This window comes from Lepus europaeus, chromosome 16 (genome assembly GCF_033115175.1).
Source record: "Lepus europaeus isolate LE1 chromosome 16, mLepTim1.pri, whole genome shotgun sequence".
In the NCBI taxonomy this organism is placed as follows: domain Eukaryota; kingdom Metazoa; phylum Chordata; class Mammalia; order Lagomorpha; family Leporidae; genus Lepus; species Lepus europaeus.
The window spans coordinates 26,810,498-26,834,607 of NC_084842.1; the positions used below are offsets into that span (position 1 = coordinate 26,810,498).

Below are 24,110 nucleotides of genomic sequence, written 5' to 3' on the forward strand. Positions count from 1 at the left end.
GAAATAAATAAATCTTTAAATTTTTTTTTTTTAAAAAGCAAGTATCGGGTGGTACAGTGGCTCACTAGGCTAATCCTCCGCCTGCGGCGCCGGTACACTGGGTTCTAGTCCTGGTTGGGGTGCCGGGTTCTTTCCCAGTTGTTGCTCCTCTTCCAGCCCAGCTCTCTGCTGTGGCCCAGGAAGGCAGTGGAGGATGGCCCAAGTCCTTGGGCCCTGCACCCGCGTGGGAGACCAGGAGGAAGCACCTGGCTCCTGGCTTCGGATCGATGCAGCGCGCCGGCCGTAGCGCCCACTTCGGGGGTGAACCAATGGAAGGAAGACCCTTCTCTCTGTCTCTCTCACTGTCTAACTCTGCCTGTCAAAAAAAAAAAAAAAAAAAGACAATTATGCTCTGCAGCTCAAACGTGAATAACACTGTTTTCAGACCATTAAGATTCATCCCCCTCTTTTCTTATCTTCTAATTATTCAAATTGTTAGCATTTTATTGGAAAATTAAAGCCTAATTCTTGTCCAGGTCACTTGAGATGGGACTGGCAATGCGGCTGATGTGTTTCGTGTTCTCACGATTTAGAGGGTGACATGGGCAGTCCCATGTAAGAGCTTGACGCGAAACACAACAGAACACAGCAGGAAAGGCACAGGCAGGGAGCGGGCTGAGGTGGAGAGGCGCTTTAGATCGGCCACGACGAGAGTGGGCAGCGTCTGTCCTCAGCCTGTCAGCTGTTGCCCACGCCCGGGCAGCACTGGAACACTATTAACATCAGAGCTTTGCTAAGCATCAGCCTTTACCGATGGTAGGATTGAACTATGCCACTCTAGGGAACCCTGGCGATGGGGGGATGTAGTGCTAACTCTGCCTCCTGGTGCACCTGAGCCCGGCGGCTCTCCTCCCTCCACCTACCTCCCTGGTGCTGAACCACAGCCGCCTCTGGCTCCACCCCTTATCCGAAGCCCAGCTCTGCTTTCCCATTTTAAACTCCTGTTCTGCCGCTCTCTGTCTCACGTCTGCCCTCTTGAGGCAACGTTGCTGACCAGCCTGCCAGGAACGGCCTCTCCTTGTCCAGCTCTGGAAACTTCTTTCTTTTCTGAACCACCTCCTCCTATAGAAGGGCTTGGGCATCAGCAGGTCATTCATACTGGAGAAATAAAAATAATAATACTGCCTATAGATGCAAAAGAAAAAAAAATAAATGGTCGAGACATGGGCACATCATTTAATTTAAAATGCTATGGTATAGGAGACCAGGCTAGAAGTTCACATGGACACACTGAACTGGATTGACTTGTGTTTAAACTCCAAATGAAGAGGTTTACCTTACTAAATGGCAAGTGAAGAGGGCAGGGAGTTTAAATCCGGCAAAGACGTGGGAGAGAAACAAATGAAAAGATTGCCTTTCTCCTTGGCTCCTCCCTTTGGTTAGCCCAACCGCAAAGTCAGTGTTGACTTTGTCATCTTCTAAAATTCCACCTCTCTGTGGGCGCTTGTATTTTTGGAACCGTCACCAACAATAATAAGGTTGTACTCTCTCCCCTGGTGTGAATTCTGGGCTGTCTGGAACCCCAGCTTATCTGTCTCAGGCTTTCCCAGCTAAGGGTGTTTGAAAAGGGGGTGCTGGCCCTTTAAATTCTGAAAGTCAGTTTGGCTCAGGAAGGCCAGCAGCTCAAGGTCCAGCCCCTAGAAGAGAGAATAGCTACAGATCGTCCGTCCTCAGTCTTTGCAAGGGGACGGCCGTGCCAGCCAGCCACTGGCAGGTTCCTGGCAGCATGGCCGCGAAGCTCGGGGCCCTCCTGCTGGTGCTGGTACTGGGCCCGGCTCAGCCGGGCTCTGCCCGCCGGAAGCTCCTGGTGCTGCTGCTGGACGGGTTCCGCTCGGACTACATCAGCGAGGAGGCTCTGGGGTCCCTGCCCGGCTTTAGAGACATCGTGAGCCGGGGAGTGAAAGTGGACTACTTGACCCCCGACTTCCCCAGCCTCTCCTATCCCAACTACTACACGCTCATGACAGGTGAGTGTGTGGCCTCTTTGGGGAGGGCTGGACTAGGGGTGCTGGAGCCAAGCAGGGAACAGTGAGTTCCTGCTATCGGGGTCTCATTTAAGTGCTCAGGTGTCCCTGGTCCTTTGGGACACCAGAGCTTGACAAGAAGTCTGTGGTCTTGGCTGGGAAGATTTTTTTCACAGTTGTGTTGTTCTCAAGAGTTTTTCTTGGGCGCTGTTTTGGATTCTTGGTGTGGCGGAGAGTTGAGCCCCAGCAATAGATGGGACCGAATGAGTTGACAAGCACCTATCTGTTTGACAAACACCCATCCTACCTAATTCAGCACTGGCCAAGTTCAAGTGGAAAAAAGCAACAGGTCTTCATGGGGCCATGCCAAATTCCACCTGACCCTCAGCTCTCTGTGGTCATCTGTCACCCCACAGTTGTGTGGGTGGGTGTCACCCCCCCAGGTGTGTGCTAGGCTGTGGGGGTTACCCTCGGGACTCCTCAGCGAGAAGTCCTGGATTACCTGGAGGGGATTTGGGGGTTGCACCCCTCAGAGTTCCTCAGCAAGGCCACTTTCCCCTCCTTTCAAGTGTCATTTCAGGTAAAATGACATGAGGAAGGAACAAAACCATTGTGCGGTTCAAATTCCCCACCTTAACTTCCAGCATCTGTAACAAACAAACCAACAAGACGCCAACAAAGCAAACAAAACCTCCGCTAATCCAGGCTGCCTGGCTTTGGGGTAGCTGATTTGACTAAAGACGGTGCTTATCTGGAATTGTCAGAACTCCAAATGCAATTCCACAGAGCTGCCTTCCATCCATGCAGTAGTATGCAATACACGAGGTCTTGACAAAGTTCATGGGCAGTGTGGATTATGAAAAACACTAGGCGTGAATCTCAAATGGTTTTGCACCCAAAGAAACTTACCTGTTCATTCTATTTTCCTGTGACCTTTTGAAAGTGTGCTTGGATGCCTACCCCTCTTTCCCTCTTTCCGTTACTGGTTTCACGCCCAGACACGGTGGGGTTGAAGCCTCTGGCCAGGGGGACTGTGGGGGCCCCAGTATTTTTACCTGCAGCCTTCTTTCCGTTCACAGTTAGACTCGCCGTTTCTGTTCGTTTGGCCGCTACCCTTTGTAAGGGCCAGCAACAGACTGTCAGCGAGGACTTAGCCTACTACCCGGGGAGGCGGGGACGTTATTGCTGGTTACGCAGGACTTGGCTGTGTGCTGTGATCACAGGCAGAACTTGATAAATTGTATTCAGGGAAAGAGGATGCGAACTCTGTTATCTTGCTTCAGATCTCCACCCAGCACCAAAGCCATACACTCTGAGCCCAGGGAGAGCTTGACCAATTATGGGGGCAGAGAGGGGCTATGCACGCGGGCGCCCCTGACTTTATACAGGGCGCTATATGTGTGCACGCAAACGAGTGCCAGAAACTGATGCCCACCAGAAAAGGGCAAAGAGACTTTGCAGAATGAGCAGTGAAGGCATGGAGGTTAAACAAACAAACACAAACAAACAAAACCCTCAGACTGCACACAAGCAAGGAATTTGTTTGTTTGTTGCTTTATGTCCCCCAACAAGCAGCCAGTCTCTAAGATAAATAGAATCACAAAAGTCCCTCTCGTCCGCACTTGGCACGCTTCTCCCCTTGCAGGAGAGCAGTCTTTGCAGGCTGCTGGGTCCCACACAGATGTCGTTGTGAGTCTCGGCTACGCCTCGGTTTTGAGCCGGTGGCCTCATGTCCGCAGGCCACCCCGCCCCAGTGGTTCAGCACAGCATTTGCTGCTGCAAGACCCCATTCATCAACTGCCACGTGCAGCCTGCTCGGGCTCCCTGCAAATGAATGAAATCCATGTTAGAAAGTCAGACTCCAGTTAGTGAAGAGGGACCCTGCCAGAGTCCACCTAGAAACCAAGCCCGTGACACTGCCTTTTGTGGGTGGGACGCGCACTCCCAGTGTTGGCACCAGGAATCTTCTGTGCAAAGCCTCTGTCGCACAGACACACACCTTCTTTTGGGTTGTGGGTACTTTCCCTGGTCTGGCCATGAAAGAAGAACCCTTCCAACCGTGGGACGGGGACAGAGACCCCATGAGTGTCTGACAAAGATCCCACGCTTGCTTTCAAACTGAGGCTGGCCTGGGGAAGTCATCTGTCCCCCAGGGTGTTACACCTGTGTATTTTCAGATGGCACAATAGATCAGCTGATTTGAAAAGCCACTTGCTATAGGAGTTGACTTTTCCACTTTTATAGGAGCCGAACTGAACACTGGATATGCAGCAAGGCTCGTGCTTAGGTACAAAGATTCTTGGGTAGGATCTGTATCTGCTGACAAACTTTCAGTCTTAGAGTAGAATTTGCAAATGGGGAGATACCAGGCCAAGAAACTGGAATCATCTCCACTGTTCCCAAAGTGACTCTGGATAGTTAGACTGTATTCCTCAATATCTCTATTTATCTTTCCACCTGATGTTGAAATGCTCCCCTTTTTTCTTTCTTTCATGTAAGCAAGGATATATCCTTTTGGGAATTGTGCTTAAATGCATGGTTTGAGCATTTTGTGGAGCAATGGAATTATCAGGTCAGGTATTTTTGGCACCTAAAAGTATGCAGTTTTGGGGGTCCTCATAATTCATAAGAGAGGCTGTGATCCTGCTTCATGACTCAAATTCTTGCACAGAAGACAGGAAGCCCTGGTGTCTTCTACATAGTGAAGAATGGTGGGTTCTTGGAAAGAATGCTGGCCTTGGAGCTGGGAGAACTTGCTTGGAATTCTCATGGGAAGACTCCAACAAGCTCTCCCTTGGCCTGGTCTCTTCTCCTCAGCTGCAGAACAAAATGAGATGGACAGCCAGTTCTTCCTCAGGCCAGAAGTCCAGGTGCTGCTGGGTGCACACATGAGCATGAGCAAGGCCTGAGGAATTTGAGAGTCAGAACTGGCCCCTCTTGGGAGTCCTTTATGTAGAAATTACGCACATGGCTGACACTCCATGGAGAAGAGAGTTACGTGGGGAAGCCAGGGAACGGTGGCAGGAGACCCACAGGCCTAACCTGTAAGGAAATTGTGCAGGCCAGTCACTGACAGGAAGCCACCACCACTCATTGGTTTTGTCCCTCAAAACATGTTTGCATTAAGACAAATGTGAATGAAATTCCAGTAGTGATCAAGATCAATCAAGCAGTTGATTGCTAGGGACACAGAATTTTTTTTTTTTAATTTACTTACTTGAGAGGTAGAGTTAGAGACACAGAGAGAGGTCTTCCATCTGCTGATTCACTCCCCAAATGGCCTCAACAGCTGGAGCTGGGATGATCTGAAGTCAGGAGCCAGGAGCTTCTTCCAGGTCTCCCATGCAAGTATAGGGGCCCAAGGACTTAGACCATCTTCTACTGCTTTCCCAGACCATAGCAGAGAGCAGGATCTGAATTGGAGCAGCCAGGATATGAACTGGTACCCATATGGGATGCCAGTGCCACAGGTGGAGGCTTAGCCCACTGCACCTCAGCACCAGCCCAGAGGTCACTATGTCTTGAGGCTGGGTCTTTCCCCAGGGAGCTTACATTAAATTGAGGGGAGACATTCAGAGAATGGATACCCACTAATATTCTAAAAGGAATGGCAAGGTGCATGGTGTTATGACCTGAATTATGTTCCTTTCCCCTGAACTCAAGTTGGCATTCCACTCCCTGGTACCATGTTTGGAGAGAAGGCCTTTAAGAGGTGGTTAAGTGAAACTGGGGCTGTTAGAGTGGAGGGGCTTCCAAAACGACAGGTGTTCTCAGAAGACGGGGAAGAGACCCCAGGGTCTCACCTGTACAGAGAAAGGGCTATGTGAGGACACAGCAGGCAGGAGGCTGTCTGCAAGCCAAGGGGCGTGGCTCAGGGGAACCAAACCTGCTGACACTTTGATCTTGAACTTCTAGCATCTAGAGTTGAAAGCATTCATTTTTGTTCTGCAAGCAACTCACTCTGTGGTCCTCCGTTACAGCAGTCTGAGCAAAGTAATACACAAAGTCATCAATGGTAGTTTCCCAACCTGCTACAAAGGCCCAGAGCAGAGAATCTCCTTCCCATTAGAGGAATGTGAGAAAACACTTTAAAGCGATGGGACCTGAGCTGGAATAAACAGCCATAGGCATGGTGTGCGTCATCATATTTTACTTTTATGCTGAATGGCTGTGCATGGATCTACTCAAATATTTTTTTAAAGATTTATTTATTTGAAAGGCAGAGTTACAGAGAGGGAGAGAGAGAGAGAGAGAGAGAGAGAGATATCTTCCATCTGCTGGTTCATACCCCAAATGGCCACAATGGTCAGGGCTGGGCAAGACTAAAGCCAGGAGCTTCATCTAGATCTCCCACATGGGTGGCGGGTGGCAGGGGCCCAAGGACTTGGGGTCATCTGCTGCTGCTTTCCCAGGTGCATTAGCAGTGAACTGGATGGAAAGTGGAACAGTCGAGACTCAAACCAGTGCTCATATGGGATGCTGGCGCTACAGGTGGTGGCTTTACCTTCTATGCCACAGCACTGATCCTGATCTTTTAATTTTAATTAAGAGACAACCACAACATTAATCTATGTTACTGTGAATTTTTTTTTTTTTTGCAAAGTTATTCCCTCTTTCGGGCTAAGTCTACACATTTTAAGTTAATCGTAACATAAAATCAATAGAAGGAAGCAATGATGTGTTTAATCCAGGTCATGGGTAAAAGAAAATACTGCATACGCTTTGCATAACTTAGCATCGTTTTGCTAAGGCTAATGGCAACATCCGTTTGTAATTCTTGAACACTTTTGGTAAAGGAGTTGGGGAAAGTGGCCCAGAACTATTGTGAGTAGCAGGCAGGACAGTGTAGGATTTGAAGTTCACTGCAAACATACGCTGAAATAAGTTTGCTCTGTAGTATGTTGGCATTTTAACATTTGAAAGTCAGCAAATAAAATGCAAGGAGGTCGGGTGGTCTCGTTCTCTCCACTGCCAGATGGCAGGAGCAGAACTGACATAGCAGGGTAGGCGTGGGAGCCCAGTTCCCACATGGAGCCTGCATGCTGGAGTGGCCCGGAGTCTGCGTGTGACCTGAGACTCAGGGCAGAGATCTCCCCAGGGCCAGGCCAGGAGGCAGCGAGAGCCTGAAAAATGGCTCTCCGTTCGTTCTCCCTGGGAGCCAAAGCAAAACCCAAGACGTTAAATGCTCAGAATTACGATCTGTGCCAGCGTCTTTCCTATCCCGCTCCCAGAAATAACGGGTGGTGCAGATCTGGAGGCGCAGACTACGGGGTAAGGTTCGCTTCCCCCCCCCCCCCCCCCCGCTTTTAAGAAAATATCTGATTTAAATTAAAACCAGCCGTCACCTGGACCAAAGGAAATCAGCGCAGAAAGCACTTGAGCAATCATGTTCTGAAAATAAAAAAGCCCACATCTTCAGCCTCCAGCCCAATTCAGGCTCCGCTGGGCGGGGGCCCTCAGACCTCTGCCCACCCACAGCACGGGCCACCCTGGCTCCCTCCTCTCTGCTTCACCCAAGATCAGCATTTACACAGGGACGCTCGACCCCCCGTTCAGCTGCCTGGAATGCAGACTTCTCCTCAAATAGATGACCTGACTTTGGGGTGCTCCTGCTCTTTCCACTCTCTCCTGTGCCAGGACCGCCCGTGTTTTCACCGGCAACCTCGGCCGCCCACGACCAGTCCTGGCATTGATGCCCCTGCCCAGGAGCAGCGTTTGGCACGGCTCAAGCGCCTCTTTCCCGACACCTCACCCGGCTTCCAGGACCCTGTCCTCCCCCTGATTCATTCTTCGTTCCTTGGCTCCTCCTCATCTTCACAACTGGCCTCAGCTGTGCTTTCGGGGCGGTTCTGAAGCTCCCCTGCCCGGGTTGCTAGCACCTGCCCAGGGCTACCACCTGTGGGTGCCCGGCGCCTCCGCAGTGTTATAGCGCCCCCTGCCTTCTCCCTGCGCTCAGCTCTCCACTCGTGGGCCATGGCATTTCCGGTGCAACAGGTGTTCCACCCTTTTGCTCCTCTGTTGAAATCCACCCGTCCATTCTGTTTTCACTCCAAGTAAAGTCAAAACTTCCTACAGAGCGGGGCCTGCGCCGTCACCCAGCCCCTTTCTGACCTCCTTTCCCACTTCTCTTCCTCTGGCTTCCTCGCTGTAGCTGCTTCGGTGCCCTGCTGGGCCAGGCACAGTCCACCTCAGGACCCTCACACTCTGTTTCTTCTCGCTGGAACGATTTCCTCCCCAAAAGGCCCAAGACTTGCTTCTCTGCTTTGCTCACATCTCTTCCCCATGGTCGCGGTAGTGGATACGTCTTTGATGCCCATTCTATCTGAAACAGCTGCCATCACTTCTCTTAGAATCCTTATTTGTCTCACAGTGCCAATTTGTTTATTATGTCTGACTTCTCCCCATAACATTTATTGTAATGAAGAAGTAATAGTTAAAAATTGAAACACTCAAAGTTTCAAAGAAATTGTTGGTTATTATTTGATTTTAGACATTTCTGAAGTAATCAGGAGAAAAAAGTAAAATCATGCTATGCTTATATAAAAGCTATATAAACAGCCATCTGAGCAAATTAATTACCATTTGGTCCAATAACCTTATATATGGCAAAATACTCATGCTTTTCAATTTTGTTTTAATTTGTAGTTTTAGGATTGGAAGCAGTGTCACCTGTGAGGAGGGCTGAGCCAGAGCAGGGGGACAGAAGAGCTGGGCTTTGGGGAGGAAGTTCACCCACAGCACCAGGAGTCGGCCTAGCCCGAGGGGGGCCCAGTTTCAGTCAAGATTACTAAAGCCAGGAAAGCAGAGGTAGCAGCAAAGCGTTGAACCAAATGCTGATTCCAAACCAACACAGGAACCGTGCCAGGACAGTGGTGGCCTGGTGCATGTGGTCCCAGCTGTCTGAGGGAGGGATCTGGCTACAAAAGGGCCCGGGGTTCACCTTTCTGCTCCCAGCTTCTGTCCCACACTGCTCGTGTGACCTGGCTGTGGGCACAGACATCCCGAGAAGCTCCCTTAGGTGTTGAAGCACGTGAGATGACATTGTGGCTGAACTGTACTCTCCCTGAAGTCTCAACCCGCAGTATTCCAGAATGTGACTACATTTGGTCTTTAAGTAGATAAATAAGTTAAAATGTAGTCATGATGGAGGGGAGCTTAAGTCAAGATCGCTGATATTAGGATATTAGGGCCCAGACACACAGAAGGGAGACCGTGGGAAGACATGGGCAGAACAGAGCCTGTGCAAGCCAAGGAGAAAGGTCTTAGAGGAAACCAAGCCTACTGACACCGCCATCTGGGGCTGCTCACCTCCAGAACTGGGAGGAAATAGACATCGGCTATTTAGGCCACCCAGGCTGTGGTCCCTGGGAACTGTACAGGCAGGACGGTGACACTAGACTGCCGATGACAGAATGCATGGGTGCTAGGCCACTTGCACCCCCATGCCTATGCACTGGAAACTTTCTGGGAAATTGAGGTAGTCATGGAATTTTCTTGTCCTAGGGCCAGTGTCACACATTACCTTAAATTGACATTCATACCATAAACAGACATTCATAAGCTCACAGTTCTGAGCAATCTGGAATTAGCAAGACCATGCTCTCTCTAAAGGCTTTTGAGGGAAAATGTGTTTTGTACCTTTTCTCTTAGCTTTTGATGTTCCCAGTAATCACTGGCATTCCTAGGTTTGTACATGCATTGCTCCAATGTCTGCATCCATTGTCACGCACAGTTCTCCTGTGTGTATTCTGTGTCTCTTCTTGTTTTATAAGGATACCAGCTGTATTGAACTCTGCCCTACTGTAATGGCCTCATCTTAACTTGATTACTTCTACTAAGATCTTATTTGCAAATGAGGTCTCATTTAACAGATACCAAGGGTTAGTACTTCAATAAATTTTTTGAAAGATTTATTTATTTGAACAGCAGAGGGAAAGAGAGAGAGGAAGAGAGAGAGAGAGAATCTTTCATCAACTGGTTCCCTTACAAATGGCTCTAATAGCCAGGCCAAGGACAGGAGCCAGGAACTCAGTCATGGTCTCCCTGGAACCCAAGCATTTGGGCCATCTTCTGCTGCCTTCCCAGGCACATTAACAGAAAGCTGGATCTGAAGAGGAGCAGCTGGGACTCAAACTGGCGTTTTGATATGTAATGCCAGCATTGCAGGTGGCAGCATAACCCACTGTGTCACAGCACCTCAGTGTATTTTTTGGGGGATCACAATTTAACCCCTAACACGGCATTTTGGAAAGAGCCATGAATTTGCTACAAAAGATCTAATTTAAATTATTCTGTCAATTCTTGACCTTTCAAATTTGAAGATTCTTTTGAACTATAATATTTTTATCAGTAGAATGAAGAAAAGAAAACCAATAGGTTTGTTGTGAAGACTGAATACAGAAATATATGTGTTAAATCAACATGTTGAAACCTGTACTGTATATATTGCACACTTTATCAGGAAGTTTAGGCTGAGTTTTGCGGTTATAACAAGCAATTCCAAACATCCTTGAGGCTCACAACAACTAAGGTTTCCTTCTCACTGGTGTCTATGGCCTGGAGGAATTAATTCTGTCCCATTTCCTCTTCATTCTTGGCTCCAGGCTGAAATGCAAGTAACTGAGACACGATGCTCACATGGTGGGGTAAATGGGAAAACAGCAGAAACCACAATAATGCTGAAGGCTTCTGCTCAGAGCAGGCACAAGTCACGCCCACTCACTTTTCATTGGCTAACGCAGCTCTCACAACCAAGCTGAAGCCAACAGTTCAGGGATGTCTGATCCTCCCACAGGAAGCGGTGGGAATTAACTCTGACTTTAATGCAATGTATCACAGACACTCAATGGCTATTGGCTGTCTTCTGTAAGAAATTTGTGGGCGGGTCTATTACTCTGAGAAAACTAGATGAGGGGAAAATATTTTTAAATGCCTGAAATGTCAAACAATTTAAGAACAAAATAATAACACACAGGTCAAGAGGAGATGTTCCAAAGCTGAGTGTTGCATCATTTAAATGAATGGCATAGAGAGACACGTCTGTAAGTGAGGAGGAGGTGGTATCCCTGAGAGGAATCATGGTCTCGAACATTCCTACAGAAAAGGTGGATCCAAAACTAAGCACTGAAAGATGAGTGCAAAGATTTTTAGCAGAAAATGAATTTTAAGCCAGATCTAACTTAAAAGAGATCAGTAATGACTGTCATGACTCTAGGCTACACATCAAAACCAAACTACCAGAAATGAGCATTAACAAGACAGAGGAAGAGGTCCAGCCCTGCTTGTATTCTGTTGTGGGCTGAAGGGTTACAAAAAGATGAGTTGGTGAAACAAAACAAAACAACCCACGTGCAGTTGTTGGAAGGCTTTCCAAAGAGCGTCCAATGTGCTCCCTCTATCCTCTCTTTCCCTTTCACACATCTGAGCACCTATTCTTGGTGGAGGGGAAGAGTTGAATTTGAAGAGCACCTTGAGACAGAACTTGCCGATTGGCTGATGAGTGGATAGGAAAGAATTAGGAAGGGAGCTTGAACTGATTCCAAGGCTGTGAGACATTCAGAAGTCTGAATAAAGGGGCTCCTATTAGCAAAGATGGGACAATTTGAAGATCTTTTTATTTCAGTGAGTTGTATTGGAAGAAGTAAATTTTCAATAGGTTTTATCTCAGTTTGAGTAGGATAGTCACCTGGAGTTGACTCTTTCTGGGCTCATAGACAATGTTTTGAAGGAGAGTTCCAGAAACATGTGAAATGACAATGGTTGTAAATGAGAGAAATCCATCCCATGGATCCCCACGGACTCCAGTAAATGTACTTCCTATCTCTGCTCGGCCCACAGTTGCACAGATGCACAATTAAAATCTGTTTTCTCATCTGCACGAACGTTTGTGTAAATTTTGGCACTTATTTCCCAAGAGACACTTGAATGACATCTCCCCATGTTTCTGCTCAGGACTCTAGTCTCTGTGATGAGCCTGTGTAAGCTCCTGCAAGAGGAAGGCTGGGTAGTTGAGGCGCTGGGCCACAGAAGTTGAAAGTGCACCAACCAGCCCCTGCCCCGAGGAAGAAATGCATGCAGGAAAAACGTCTTCTGGCAGATCATTATGGGAGCCCCCATCAACAGACCCCTCTACACTGAAGTGCCACTTGTCAAAAAGTCTGTTTCTTTTGGCTTCTGTGGTGACGGGAGGGAGCGCGAACGATTGGGCATTCAGCTGCTGCTGAAGGGAGTGGTTCGGATGGTGGGTGAAGCTTTAGAATGTGGTGAAAACTTCTGATGACAATAACAGCCAGCCCGCTTTCAGAGGGCTCATTGCCGTGGAACCACTGTGGTCTACAAACCATGGCCAATCTTGGCCTCCCTCTCACTTCCTGCAGCCCCACACTGTTGATTGATTGGACCACATGCCTCCTGCCAAGGCTTCTGGGATTTCGGGTGAACCATGCTGCTCTCGGTACCTTCTTCATCATGAATGCTGTGCCAAAAGTGGGTTAAAGGACATTTAAAATTAATTCTCAGGGAGCTGACTCGGCATGTTAGCATCTCGTTCGGAGATACTTCAAACGGCACCTACTCACATTTCAGAGTCACTCTCTGTGAATAGAGACATTGTGCCGTAGCCTAACCAGGCAGAAACCTGGGCAGGCCTGGGGCTCCTGTGGGGCCTCTGTGTAGCATTTGGCTCTGGTTGGATACTTGGCTTGATTTTCATCATGCCTATCTTCAGCCCTTTTGACAACAAGGAGAAAAGAGCCCACAGGGAGGTCACGGCTTGATGTGTGGGCAGACTTATTTAGACAAAGACCTGGTTAGGCTGAAGTCATAAACGGACTTTAGGTCCAGATTCTGCAGATATGTTACCCCTTGATGAAGCCCCAACCCCCTCCAGGGAGGTTATTTTGAGTATGTTTGGGTGTCTGCAGCATAGTGCCCCAACCTGTGTGCTGTGGGTCAGGAATGGTTACAGGTGGCCCCAAGGCCAGGACCCTTGGCCAATCATCTCCAACTGCAAGCAGACTTTTTCCACTCACTCCAGGCTGCTAAGGCAAAATTTCTGGTGTGCCGTAGGTAGGGAAGTCTTAGGGAATCAGAAAGGGCCCAGGAAAGGGGTGGGGGAGCCAAGTTTCATCTCCTGACTTTGCCATGAGTAGCAAGGACATTGGCTAAGTCATGTCATCTTTCTAGGCCTGAGTCCTGGCTGCCTTCACATGAGAGGAACAGGCAGATGGAGTCCTGGGGTTGGTTGTGCACTTGGTGCTCTACCTGTTGTGGGCCAGGAATGGCCTAGGTGCTGGGGTTACAGACGTGAGGTTCCAGTGAGTTCCCAGGGGCTTGGGTGGGAGCAGAGGGAAGGATTGGCTGGAGGAAGCTCTCAGTGAGACTCTGTACTCCCTGGCCACTCATGACCATGGCAAACTCACGGCCAGTCTCGAACGTTTAAGAACAGTTGTCGGTAGCTGATAGCTCTCCATGCCGATGGCCTGGGGCAAGGATTCTGGCAGCAAGAAGTCTTTGTGTCTGTGGAGGTGGTGGCTAAGACACCCACACAGTTTTCCTATGGGCTCCCTGGGCCTTGCACTCTTCCTCCCGATTCTGGGCACAAAACAAGTAAGTTAGCCCACGGGCTCTGTATGCCTAGTTTTCCCTGAAAACGTTTCTGTATGTTTCAGGGTTTGGCCTTCACAGGTGGAGGTGAGAAAATATTGTGCTTTAGTAATTGAGGACAGAAACATCAAACATGAAAATTTTGGAGAAAGCCTCAAATATTGGGTTCTTTAGTTACTCACTAGCAGACCCTCGGTCTAGCCTGGACTATGTGCCCAGCTCTCTTGAACGTGTTGCCTCACAGCCAAGACTAACGAAAAGGGTCCTTGCTTCAAGTCCATCCCTCCGTGGCCATGTGAACTTGGCAGCAACCTTCCCTCCTTGGGCATCAGTTTTCTCATTTGTAGAGGAGACTCTAAAGGATGTACCTCTGGCTTGCAAGATATCCCATCACTGAGCCCACCGGGGAGGGCAGATGAGGCCATGTTAAAGCTGGGGCCTGTCAAAGCATGAGGGCCCTTGCGGCAGACGCCAGGGGTCTGCACTGAGTTCCAGCAGCTCCCGGAAGACACTGCCATGTCACTTAGCCCAAGGTGTTCCAAGCACCATGTTCTTTATTGTAAGTGGTCAGCTATTTAAAACGGTTGTCACACATGTCCCTTTGGTCTCTGGTTACAAATGCACCCTGGTGTGGAGGCAGCATCTCTCCCTCTCTCCATCCTGCAGACTCCACAAAGAGGCAGAAGGCAGGGAGCACCCCCTGCTGGGAGACTCCTGACATCCAGGAGTATCAGGGCCCACCCAGCATAGGATTTTTGCCATTTGGTGGGAAAACGCACCCTTAAAGATACCCAAGAGGGGCCAGCGCTGTGGCGTAGCGGGTAAGGCTGCCACCTGCAGTGCCGGCATCCCATATGGGCGCTGGTTCTAGACTCAGATGCTCCACTTCCAATGCAGCTCTCTGCTGTGGCCTGGGAAAGCAGTAGAAGATGGCCCAAGGACTTGGGCCCCTGCACCTGTGTGGGAGACCCGGAAGAAGCTCCTGGCTCCTGGCTCTGGATCTGCGCAGCTACGGCCGTTATGGCCATCTGGGGAGTGAACCAGCAGGTGGAAGACCTCTCTCTCTTTCTCTCTGCCTCTCCTTCTCTCTGTGTAACTCAGACTTTCAAATAAATAAATAAATAAGTAATTTTTTAAACAAAAAGATACACAAGAAACTAGAAGCTGTGGTTGCCTATTGGGGTGGCTGGACAACAGAGAGACAAAGATGGGACAGAGATGTCATCTTGTGGCATATCTTTTTTAACAACACAAATTATTTATTCAGGATATTACATTAAAAACGTGTCCATGTCCAGCAGAGTTTGCTTATCTCTAGTTGAACAGTAGACATTTTTAATTCAACACAGATTAAGCCTCCCCCTCCTTCTGATTTAAGAAAATAGACTTACATTTACATAAAAGACTTTTAAAAAGTTGTTTCCCAGTTCAGTGGGCATAAAGCAAGGTTCTGCAGTTTGTTTTGCTTTTTCTGTCTGTACTGCAGACTTGCAAATAGCAAGCAGCCAGGGCTCAGAGAGCCTGGGTAAAGGTCACCATCTCCAGCCTCCTTTGAAGACCACCCCTCTGAGGAACTGGTCTAAAGACCATCCGTGACGCCCCACCCACGAGTGGAGTCTGAAGGGCCTCCACGCTCCAGGTGGGTTCCTTGTGCGCCCCCTGCACTCAGGCCGGTCCACACAGCCGCTGGTCTACATTTCCTCAAGGGCAGTGGAATGTGGGAATCTGTGCATCCGGGCCCAGACGACTCTCTTGGCTCTGACGACTGGACGCTGTGGCCTCAGCCATGCGTTCGCCATCTTTCTACAGGCTCTAGATCTAGGTTTTCTTGCTGAACTCCATCTGTGGACTCAGGATCCACTTTTTTTTTTTCCCAAACAAATTGTCCAGAGCGCTCATAGACCTGTGCTGATCGCACTGGATTCTGGAGTCTTCTGGGCATACTCCTTGTCCTCCAAGTTCCCCCCCCTTCATCTTCCCACAGGATGGTCTTCTCCCCAGGACCGACAGAACGCCATTGCCATGATCATCCTGTCAGCCTGGGTTTCCCAGCACCCAGGGCCATGCCTGCTGCTCACTGAGCCCTGTGGGCGGATCTAATTCTGGGTTCTGGTTACTCCAAGTCTGGCTCCTTCTCCTGCAGCCTGGCCAGCTGGCTTTGTCCCAAACCATGACACCCCTCCCGGTACATTTCTGTTTATGATTTTCATAGTCCATTTTGCTGAGCATTTGTCTGTATAAAATACAGCACTAACAGTATGTGAATGAGCTGGGAAATATGTAACAAAATCTACTCTATCCCAGTGCAAATATCCCCAAAGGTTCAGAATTACAAAATGTAAAAAGCAGAAGATGCTGTAGAAATGCTGGTGTATCGGTCTCGTTGTGCAGAACAGGACATGGAGGCCTGAGGCTCAGATCCAGGAGCCACCAAGGGCAGGACCACACCAAGAGCCGGTGTCCAAGGCAGGGCTGGCATCTGGCTTCCCACAGTGTCCAGGGGTGGAGTTCCGGACGCCCCTTCCTGGCCCCTCTACCCAGCTTCTCCAGGTGGGTCTCTGCCTGAGAGCCGCTTCACTGCTGGGCTGGGCTTCCATTCTTGCCCCATCGTCGCCTCTCAGGGTGTGCAAACTGAAGTGGAGATGAGACTTAAAACATTTTCATGTGTGTAGATTTCATCAAAGATCAGATCAGGGATGAGATGGGGCCACTTAGACGGTTTCTGGGTGTTTAGGGTCAGCTCAACCACCTCCCTACTTCCAGTGCCGTGATTAATTATTGAAGACCGGCTGTTACTCCTAAAGCTCCTAATGCCAGATAAGAAAACAGCTTATGCGGCTCACTAGGCTAATCTTCTGCCTGCGACGCCAGCACCCCAGGTTCTAGTCCTGGTTGGAGCGCCAGATTCTGTCCCGGTTGCTCCTCTTCCAGTCCAGCTCTCTGCTGTGGCCCGGGAAGGCAGTGGAGGATGGCCCAAGTGCTTGGCCCTGCACCCGCATGGGAGACCAGGAGAAGCACCTGGCTCCTGGCTTTGGATCGGCGCAGTGCACTGGCTGTGGTAGTCATTTGGGAGGTGAACCAACGGAAGGAAGACCTCTGTCTCTCTTTCTCTCTCACTGTCTAACTCTGCTGGTGGGGGAAAAGAAAAAAGAAAGAAAACAGCATTCCAAAGAATTTATTTTTAGCCTATGTCAAAATGTAGGGTAACATCTTGCTACAAGCTAAAAGAATAAGATAGAAAGAACAGTGACTTTCTTTACCCAATTTCCAACCACCTGTCCAACTGTTCTTTTGGACTGATTACCCAGCTTTGTGGCTGTCTTAAAAATTCATCTCAGAAACTTTCCTCAGTGGACATCAGCTGTTTCCTAACCTTCAAGCAAGGGGGTCACCGTGGTTCTTATAGCCAGTTGTGAAACCCCTAGAGGGATGGAATTCAAAGCATGCTCCCTTCTGCTCTCTCTTTGTATTTTATGTTTTTGTTGGAGGCTCTCTGGGCACTCTCAGTCCTTCCCTTTGCTAATCCTACCTACTACCCCTGGGAGGGCTCTTCTCCCATCCTCCCACGCCCTGGCTTTCCTCCACCTGGCTCACTCTTTGAAGCCAAAACAAGACACCTTTTCTAAAGGGCGTTGACATTGCAGAGCTGGATGGTGCCTAGAGATCCTGTTTCTCTCCATTCACCAGCTCCTTTTCCACTCTCCGTGCAACCACAGACTCCGGTGATCACACCAACATAGTGGCAATGCCTTCATATGTTAATGTTATCCAGCCAATGGAGTGTTGGCCATTCACTATGTGAGAAGTGCTGTCCTAAGGATGACCAGGGCATGCCACTTTTCTTTTTTTTTTAAAAAACTTTTATTTTTTATTTTTATTTTTTGACAGGCAGAGTGGATAGTGAGAGAGAGAGACAGAGAGAAAGGTCTTCCTTTTTGCCGTTGGTTCACCCTCCAATGGCCGCTGCGGCCGGCGCATCGTGCTGATCGGAAGCCAGGAGCCAGGTGCTTCTCCTGGTCTCCTATGCGGGTGCAGGGCCCAAGGACTTGGGCCATCCTCCACTGCCTTCCCGGGCCATAGCAGAGAGCTGGCCTGGAAGAGGGGCAACCGGGATAGAATCCGGCGCCCCAACTGGGACTAGAACCCGGTGTGCTGGCACCGCAAGGCGGAGGATTAGCCTGTTGAGCTACGGCGCCGGCCATGCCACTTTTCTTGGACAAGCTTGCAGTGAACTTGGAGCAGTTAAATGTGAGTGATCTTCCAGGAGTTCAAGGGAGGGAAATGTGTATTATGGAAAATACTATGCACGGATTTCAAAACTGTTGGGCCAAATTAAACTTATCTTTTGATTCCACTTCCACAAATTTTGTACAGTCTGCTTGTATGTGTTGAAATGAACAGTCAATCATATGACAGAACAGAAAGGGGTGGGGCAGAGATCATTACTGAGAGCACGTGGTGAAGAGGGAAGGGTCCCTGAGCCAAAAGCTATTTGAATGACATCTGAAGGATTTGGACAGGTTGAAATCTGGATAAAGGGCCTGGCAGGTGAACTGCATAGCACAAGCCACGAGGCAGGGGTGGGAGGCACCAGGGGTGTTTGGTGACCAGAGCTGGGCTTGGACTTCATCACTGGTCTCTGAGCAGCGTGGGTTTGAGGTCCGCCAAGTCCAAGGTGAGAATGGCAGAGCCTGGAAGTCAACTCCCCAGTGCCAGTGGGAACCTGAGGTCAAACACGGGGTGGGCTCTGTGGAGGGGAAACCATGGGACTGATCAGATAAAAAGGCTTGCAGAGAAAATGTTCCAGGATCCGAGAATTCCAGCTAGTCCGAAGGTAAGATTAATGAATTAATCTGCGTGTAAAGTGGATCCAAGTTCACAAACTTGGGTGTATAAGAAATACTGCATCTTTCTCTTTTCTTTAAATAACTCTAAATCTATGGACAATCTTTGAAAACCTTCTGCTAAGTGAAAGAAGCCAGACACAAAAAGACAAATACTGTTTTATTCCATCTCGATTAGGTAATCTAGAGTGGTTAAATTCTCAGAGACTCAAAGTAGAATGGTGGTTATCTGGGGCTGGGGAGAGGGGGAATGTGTTCTAAGTGTTAAATGGGCACAGAATTTTCAGTACAAAATGACCAAAGGAGCTATAGGTGGAGCTGATGCTTATACAACAATGTGAATATTCTAATGTCACTGGGGTAGACACTTAGTAATGATGAAAATGGTAACTGTGTATATTTTACCACAATTAAAAACCCCTAAATCTGAACCCCATCCCACTGGGCTACATGAAAATTTAGTTTTAGGCACTACTGTGTGGGTACGGGGCTTGTTCTTCTAGGACTATGCCAAGGTCCTTGGTCACAAGCAGTCTCAAGCATTTGGAGCAAGAGCTTTGGTCACTGATCTACACTGATTCCCACCAAATGCCACCAGCCAGTCCACGTGGCTGTAAAGCCCAGGCTCTGTACTTTGGGCTAGAAATTCCGGAGCCTTGACACCAGCTTCCCCAACCATATCTCATGGACAGTAGTGCTCCCCAGGGTGCTCTGTGCTAAGCAGTGCATCAGTTTCCATTCTCAATGGACTCACAGACTCCTGCTCATCTCTTCCTAGTCTAGGACAAAAGCTTCACCGTGGCTGGCTGCATGGGTGTGTGACTTGTGTGGTCACACAGGACCTTGTGCTGCTAAGGACCCTGGGCTTGCTTTGCTGTTCTAGAGTGACCATTTTGTAATTCTTAATAATTTAATAATTCTTACTAATCCCACATTTTTACTTGGTACTAGATATTGCAAAGTACATTGCCTGACCTCTTTTCTTTCTCTCTGGCTTCTGTCAAAGACATATACCTTTTTTTTTTTTTTTCTTAATAAGATTTATTTATTTATTTGAAAGGCAGAATGACAGCGGGAGAGAAGGAGAGACAGAGAGATCCTCCTTATGTAGGCTCACTCCCCAAATAGCCGCAATGACTGGTGCTAGATAAGGCTGAAGCCAGGAGCCTGGATCTCCATCTGGGTCTCCCACACAGGTGGCAGGGGCCCAAGCACTCGGGCCATCTCCTGCTGCTTTCCCAGGTATGATAGCAGGGAGCTGGATTGGAAGTAGAGAAGCAACAACTCAAACCAATGCCCATATAGGATGCTGGCATTTCAGGCCATGGCTTAACCCACTGTGCCACAGCACCAGCCCCGGGCATATACCTTTCTCTGCCAGTTTCAGAGACACCATCAAAACACGTTCAAATGAGCTTAGGAAGGAATGTGCCCAGCAGTCACTACTAGCAGTTGTTCCAGAAATCCAGTCTCTCCAAAAACAAAGGGGACTGGATCCCTGTTTGGAATACACAGGGAAAGGATGTGCATATTTACTATGTCCATAAAATATTTCCATAGGATGTTTAAATCAGTAGTTCTTTCACTACTGGCACATGACAGTCATTCTGATAGTGTTTTTTTTTTTTTTTAAAAACTAGCCCTGAAGGCTTGGATATATGGATTTACAAGCCATATTCAGACAGTTGGAAATTACGTAATTATATGAGGCCCCTGGCAAAGATTATGGCAAGAGAAGAGAAAGATGTGAAGAGGGACTCTTCTGGACTTTGCTTCCATTTCGGGAGTCCAAAGTGGAAGAAGAGATACCAAGGAATGATGAAGAAGTGAGGGGCTAGCAAAGACCTGAAATGAAAAATTAGGATTAAATCAAGGTCAATGTAGCCGAGGAATGAGAACGTTTCTGGTAGAAGATCAGTAGTATCAAGGCGAAGATTAAAGAAAAGAACAACCCCAAAAGTCATTAGGTTGATGATGTTTACTTAGCAACAGTGTCACTGAGACCACTAGGGAGGAGAAAAGAATGACAATAATTTGCGGGTAAATTCTGCATTTGGAGGACTCAGAATTGGTATTTTCCCCATGTGATGAGAAATCCAAAGCTTCTAGCCTAGGATAGATATGCTAATTAAGTCCTATGTGGATCTACACTGGTATGATCTCAATAAGTCCTTTCAAATGATTAACAGCTTTATTTACATATCTTAGAATCCTTCCATTTTAAGTGTACAGTTAAACACTTTTAGTGTTTAGATAGAGATGTGCAACCACCACAAGAAAATTGCTAATATTTCCATTACCCTGGAAAGACAGCCTGTGCCCTATTGTGTCTCCCATTCCCACCGCCAGTCCTTGGCATCCTAATTCTGTCTCCATAAGTTTGCCTTTCTGTACATTTCATACCAATGAAATTATCTACATGTTTTCTCTTGTGTTTGGCATCTTTCACTACACATAATACTTTATTTTATTTTTAATTGACACATATTTATGGATATGGAAAGGGAATCTGATCATGTATAATGATCAAATCAGGCTAAGCAGTGCTTTCATCTTGTCAAAATGTATCATTTCTGTGTTTTTTTTTTAAAGGACTTTTTCATTTACTTGAAAGGGAAAGTGACAGAGAGAGGGCAAGACACACACACACACAGAGAGAGAGAGAGAGAGCTTCCATCAGCTGGTTTCCTCCCCAAATAGCCTCAACAGCCAGGGCTGGGTCAAGCCAAAGCCAAGAGCCTGGAACTCCACCCGTGTCTCCCAGGTGGGTGGCTGGGACCCAAGTACTTAGGCCATCTTCTACTGCTTTCCCAGGTGCATTAGCAGCGACCTAGGTCAAAAACAGAGCAGCCAAAACTCGAACTAGTGTCTGCATGTGGGCTCGGGTGCCAGCATTGCAGACAGTGACTTAACCTGCTGTCTCAAAACACTGGCCCATTATTATTGTTGTTGTTATTGTTATTTTAAAGATTTGGACCCTTCTTTTCCAATTATGTTCAAATAGGTCACAAATTGCTGAAGGCTGTTGTTACCATACTGAAGCACAATTCCTTTGAGGGGCATCCATATTGTATCAGTACATCATTGTCTTACAGTGGCAGAGCATTTCCCTATATGGATCAACCACATTTGTTTATCTGTTCACCAGTCGTTGAACATCTGGGCTCCTTCTACCTTTTGGCTGTTGTGAATAATGCTGTTATGGACATTTGTGTATGGGTATCTGTGGGGACATATGTTGTCATTGATCTTGGTTGAATACCCAAGAATGAAATTGCTGAGTCATATTAACAAATTTAACATTTTGAGAAATTGCTAAGCTGTTTTTAAAAAAGGTGCAAATTTACATTCTCACCAATAAAGTGTGAGAGTTCCAATTTCTCCACATCCTCACCAACATCCTCATCTACTGATTTTTCAAAAATATTTTTATAGCCCTTTTATCGGGGTTGACCTATTCTTGTAGCTTTGGTTTGCATAAAATAATAAAAAATAGCATCTTTTTATGTACTGTTGGGCTACTTGATAACGTCTTTGGAGAAATGTCTATTCAAATTCTTTTACCTATTTTTAAATTTTTAAAAAGTTTTAGTTGTTACAATTCTTTATATTTGCTAGATATAAATTCCTTTTGGGATATATGATTTACAAATATTTTTCTTCCAGGCCGTGAGTTTTCTTTTCTTTTCTTTTCTTTTTTTTTGACAGGCAGAGTTAGACAGTGAGAGAGAGAGAGACAGAGAGAAAGGTCTTCCTTTTTCCATTGGTTCACCCCCCAAATGGTTGCCATGGCCGGTGTGCTGCGGACAGTGCACTGCGCTGATCTGAAGCCAGGAGCCAGGTGCTTCCTCCTGGTCTCCCATGCGGGTGCAGGAGCCCAAGCACTCCTCTACTGCCTTCCCGGGCCACAGCCGAGAGCTGGACTGGAAGAGGAGCAACCGGGACAGGACCGGCACTCCAACCAGGACTAGAACCCGGGGTGCCGGTGCACCTCAGGCAGAGGATTAGTCAAGTGAGCTGCAGCGCCGGCCTGTGAGTTTTCTATCTAGAACTTTCTGTTTGGCTGCAAAGCATTTATTGTTAATGAAGTCCTATTTATCAGTTTTTTTTATTTTATCCCTTGTAAATTTGTGTCATGTCTAAGAAATAACCTTCTATCTCAACATTATCAAGATTTACCCCTATGCTTTCTTCTAAGAGTTTTGTGCTTTTAATGCTTACATTTAGGTTTATGATTTAATTTTTCTATACAGTGAGATAGTGACCCTAGTGTCATTTTTTGAGACTATTCCGTTCCCACTGAATTTTTATTAACTAATTAACTTATTTATTAATTTGAGAGGCAGAGAATGAAAGAAAGGAGAGAACGAGCTTCCATTCATTGGTTTACTCCTCAGATGTCCCTAACAGCTGGGGCTGGGCTGGGCACTCAATCCAGGTCTCCTGCATGGTGTCAAGAATCCAAGTACTTAAGCCAGAAACTTTGTCTTCCCAGGCTCTGCATGAGCATAAGCTAGAGACAGATGCCAGAGCCAGGAACAAACTCTTACACTCTGTTATGAGATGTAGGCATCCTAACCTCCAGGTCAAACACCCGATCTCCCTCTCCCCTGATGATTTCTGACAACTTTGTCAAAACTCAACTGCCCATAAATGTGTAAGTTTACTTTTGGGCTCTCAATTGTATTCCATTGATCGGTGGATCTATCCTTATGCAAGAATCACAGTGTCAAGATTTCTACAGCTTTATAGCAAATTTTGATATCAATATGTGTAATTCTTCCAATTATGTTTTTCTTTTTGATGATTGCTATGGCTATTCCGAGTTGCTTGCATTTTGATATGAAATCTAGGATGAGCTTGTAGATTTCTGCAAAAAAAAAAAAAATCTGCCTGGATTTTCATAGGGATTGTGTTGAATCTGTAGACCAATTTGGGATTATGTTCATCTTAATAATATTACCCATTCTGATTCATGTGATGTCTTTCCATTTATTTTGGTTCCAGTTTCCATCAACAATGCCTTGGTAGTTTTCAGTATACAAGTCTTGTATTTCTTTCATTAAATATTTCTAAATATTTTATTCTTTTTGAAGTTACTATGAATGTAATATTTTCCTAATTTCATTTTTTGCAGTATACAAAATCAAGTGTTGATTGTGTTTCTTGCTAAATTATCAATTATCATGGTTTTTGTATATTCTTTAGGATTTTCTGCATACAGAATGTACAACATCAGGTTTTCTGCAAAATGAAGACAGTTATTTCTGTCTTTCTAATCTTGATGCCCTCAACTGATCTTTATAATCACCCTGGAAATGACATCAGAGATTCAGTGTAGAGAGGTTAAGAATCTGGTCTGAGGTCACCTAGCCAGGCAGTGAGTAACTCAGGGCCAGAGTAGAGGGCTTCTGCCTCCCCACCCAGCAGTCTGCTTGTTCCCCAGGCTGCTTCCCACTGGGAGAGCCAGAGTCTGCGTAGACAATGGGCAGCCTGTGTCTCTGCAGCAGTCCCATTGTCTTCCTGTGTTACACGCAGTCAGATCCAGCCAAGCAGGGAACAGAATGTCCGTTTCCCAAATGTCTACTGTATTTTGCACCACACTTGGGGCCTGGAGCAGTCAATACTATTTAAATCAATCCTTATAAAACTTCAAAGA

The 24,110-nt window shown here is 47.3% G+C and overlaps 1 protein-coding gene across 7 annotated transcripts in view; it reads left to right on the forward strand.

Annotated features, from left to right (window-relative positions):
- Positions 1-24,110, forward strand: part of ENPP6 (ectonucleotide pyrophosphatase/phosphodiesterase 6) — a 222,758-nt gene that overhangs the window by 96,346 nt on the left and 102,302 nt on the right. Inside the window, exon 1 of one of the 7 annotated variants that reach the window (XM_062213342.1) lies at positions 1,734-2,006. The exons of the other annotated variants lie outside the window; for them this stretch is intronic. Within the exon in view, the coding sequence (XP_062069326.1) occupies positions 1,766-2,006 (241 nt within the window). The 5' untranslated portion in view covers positions 1,734-1,765. Of the gene's footprint in view, positions 1-1,733; positions 2,007-24,110 lie in introns of those variants that run through there. 7 annotated transcript variants of the gene reach the window in all.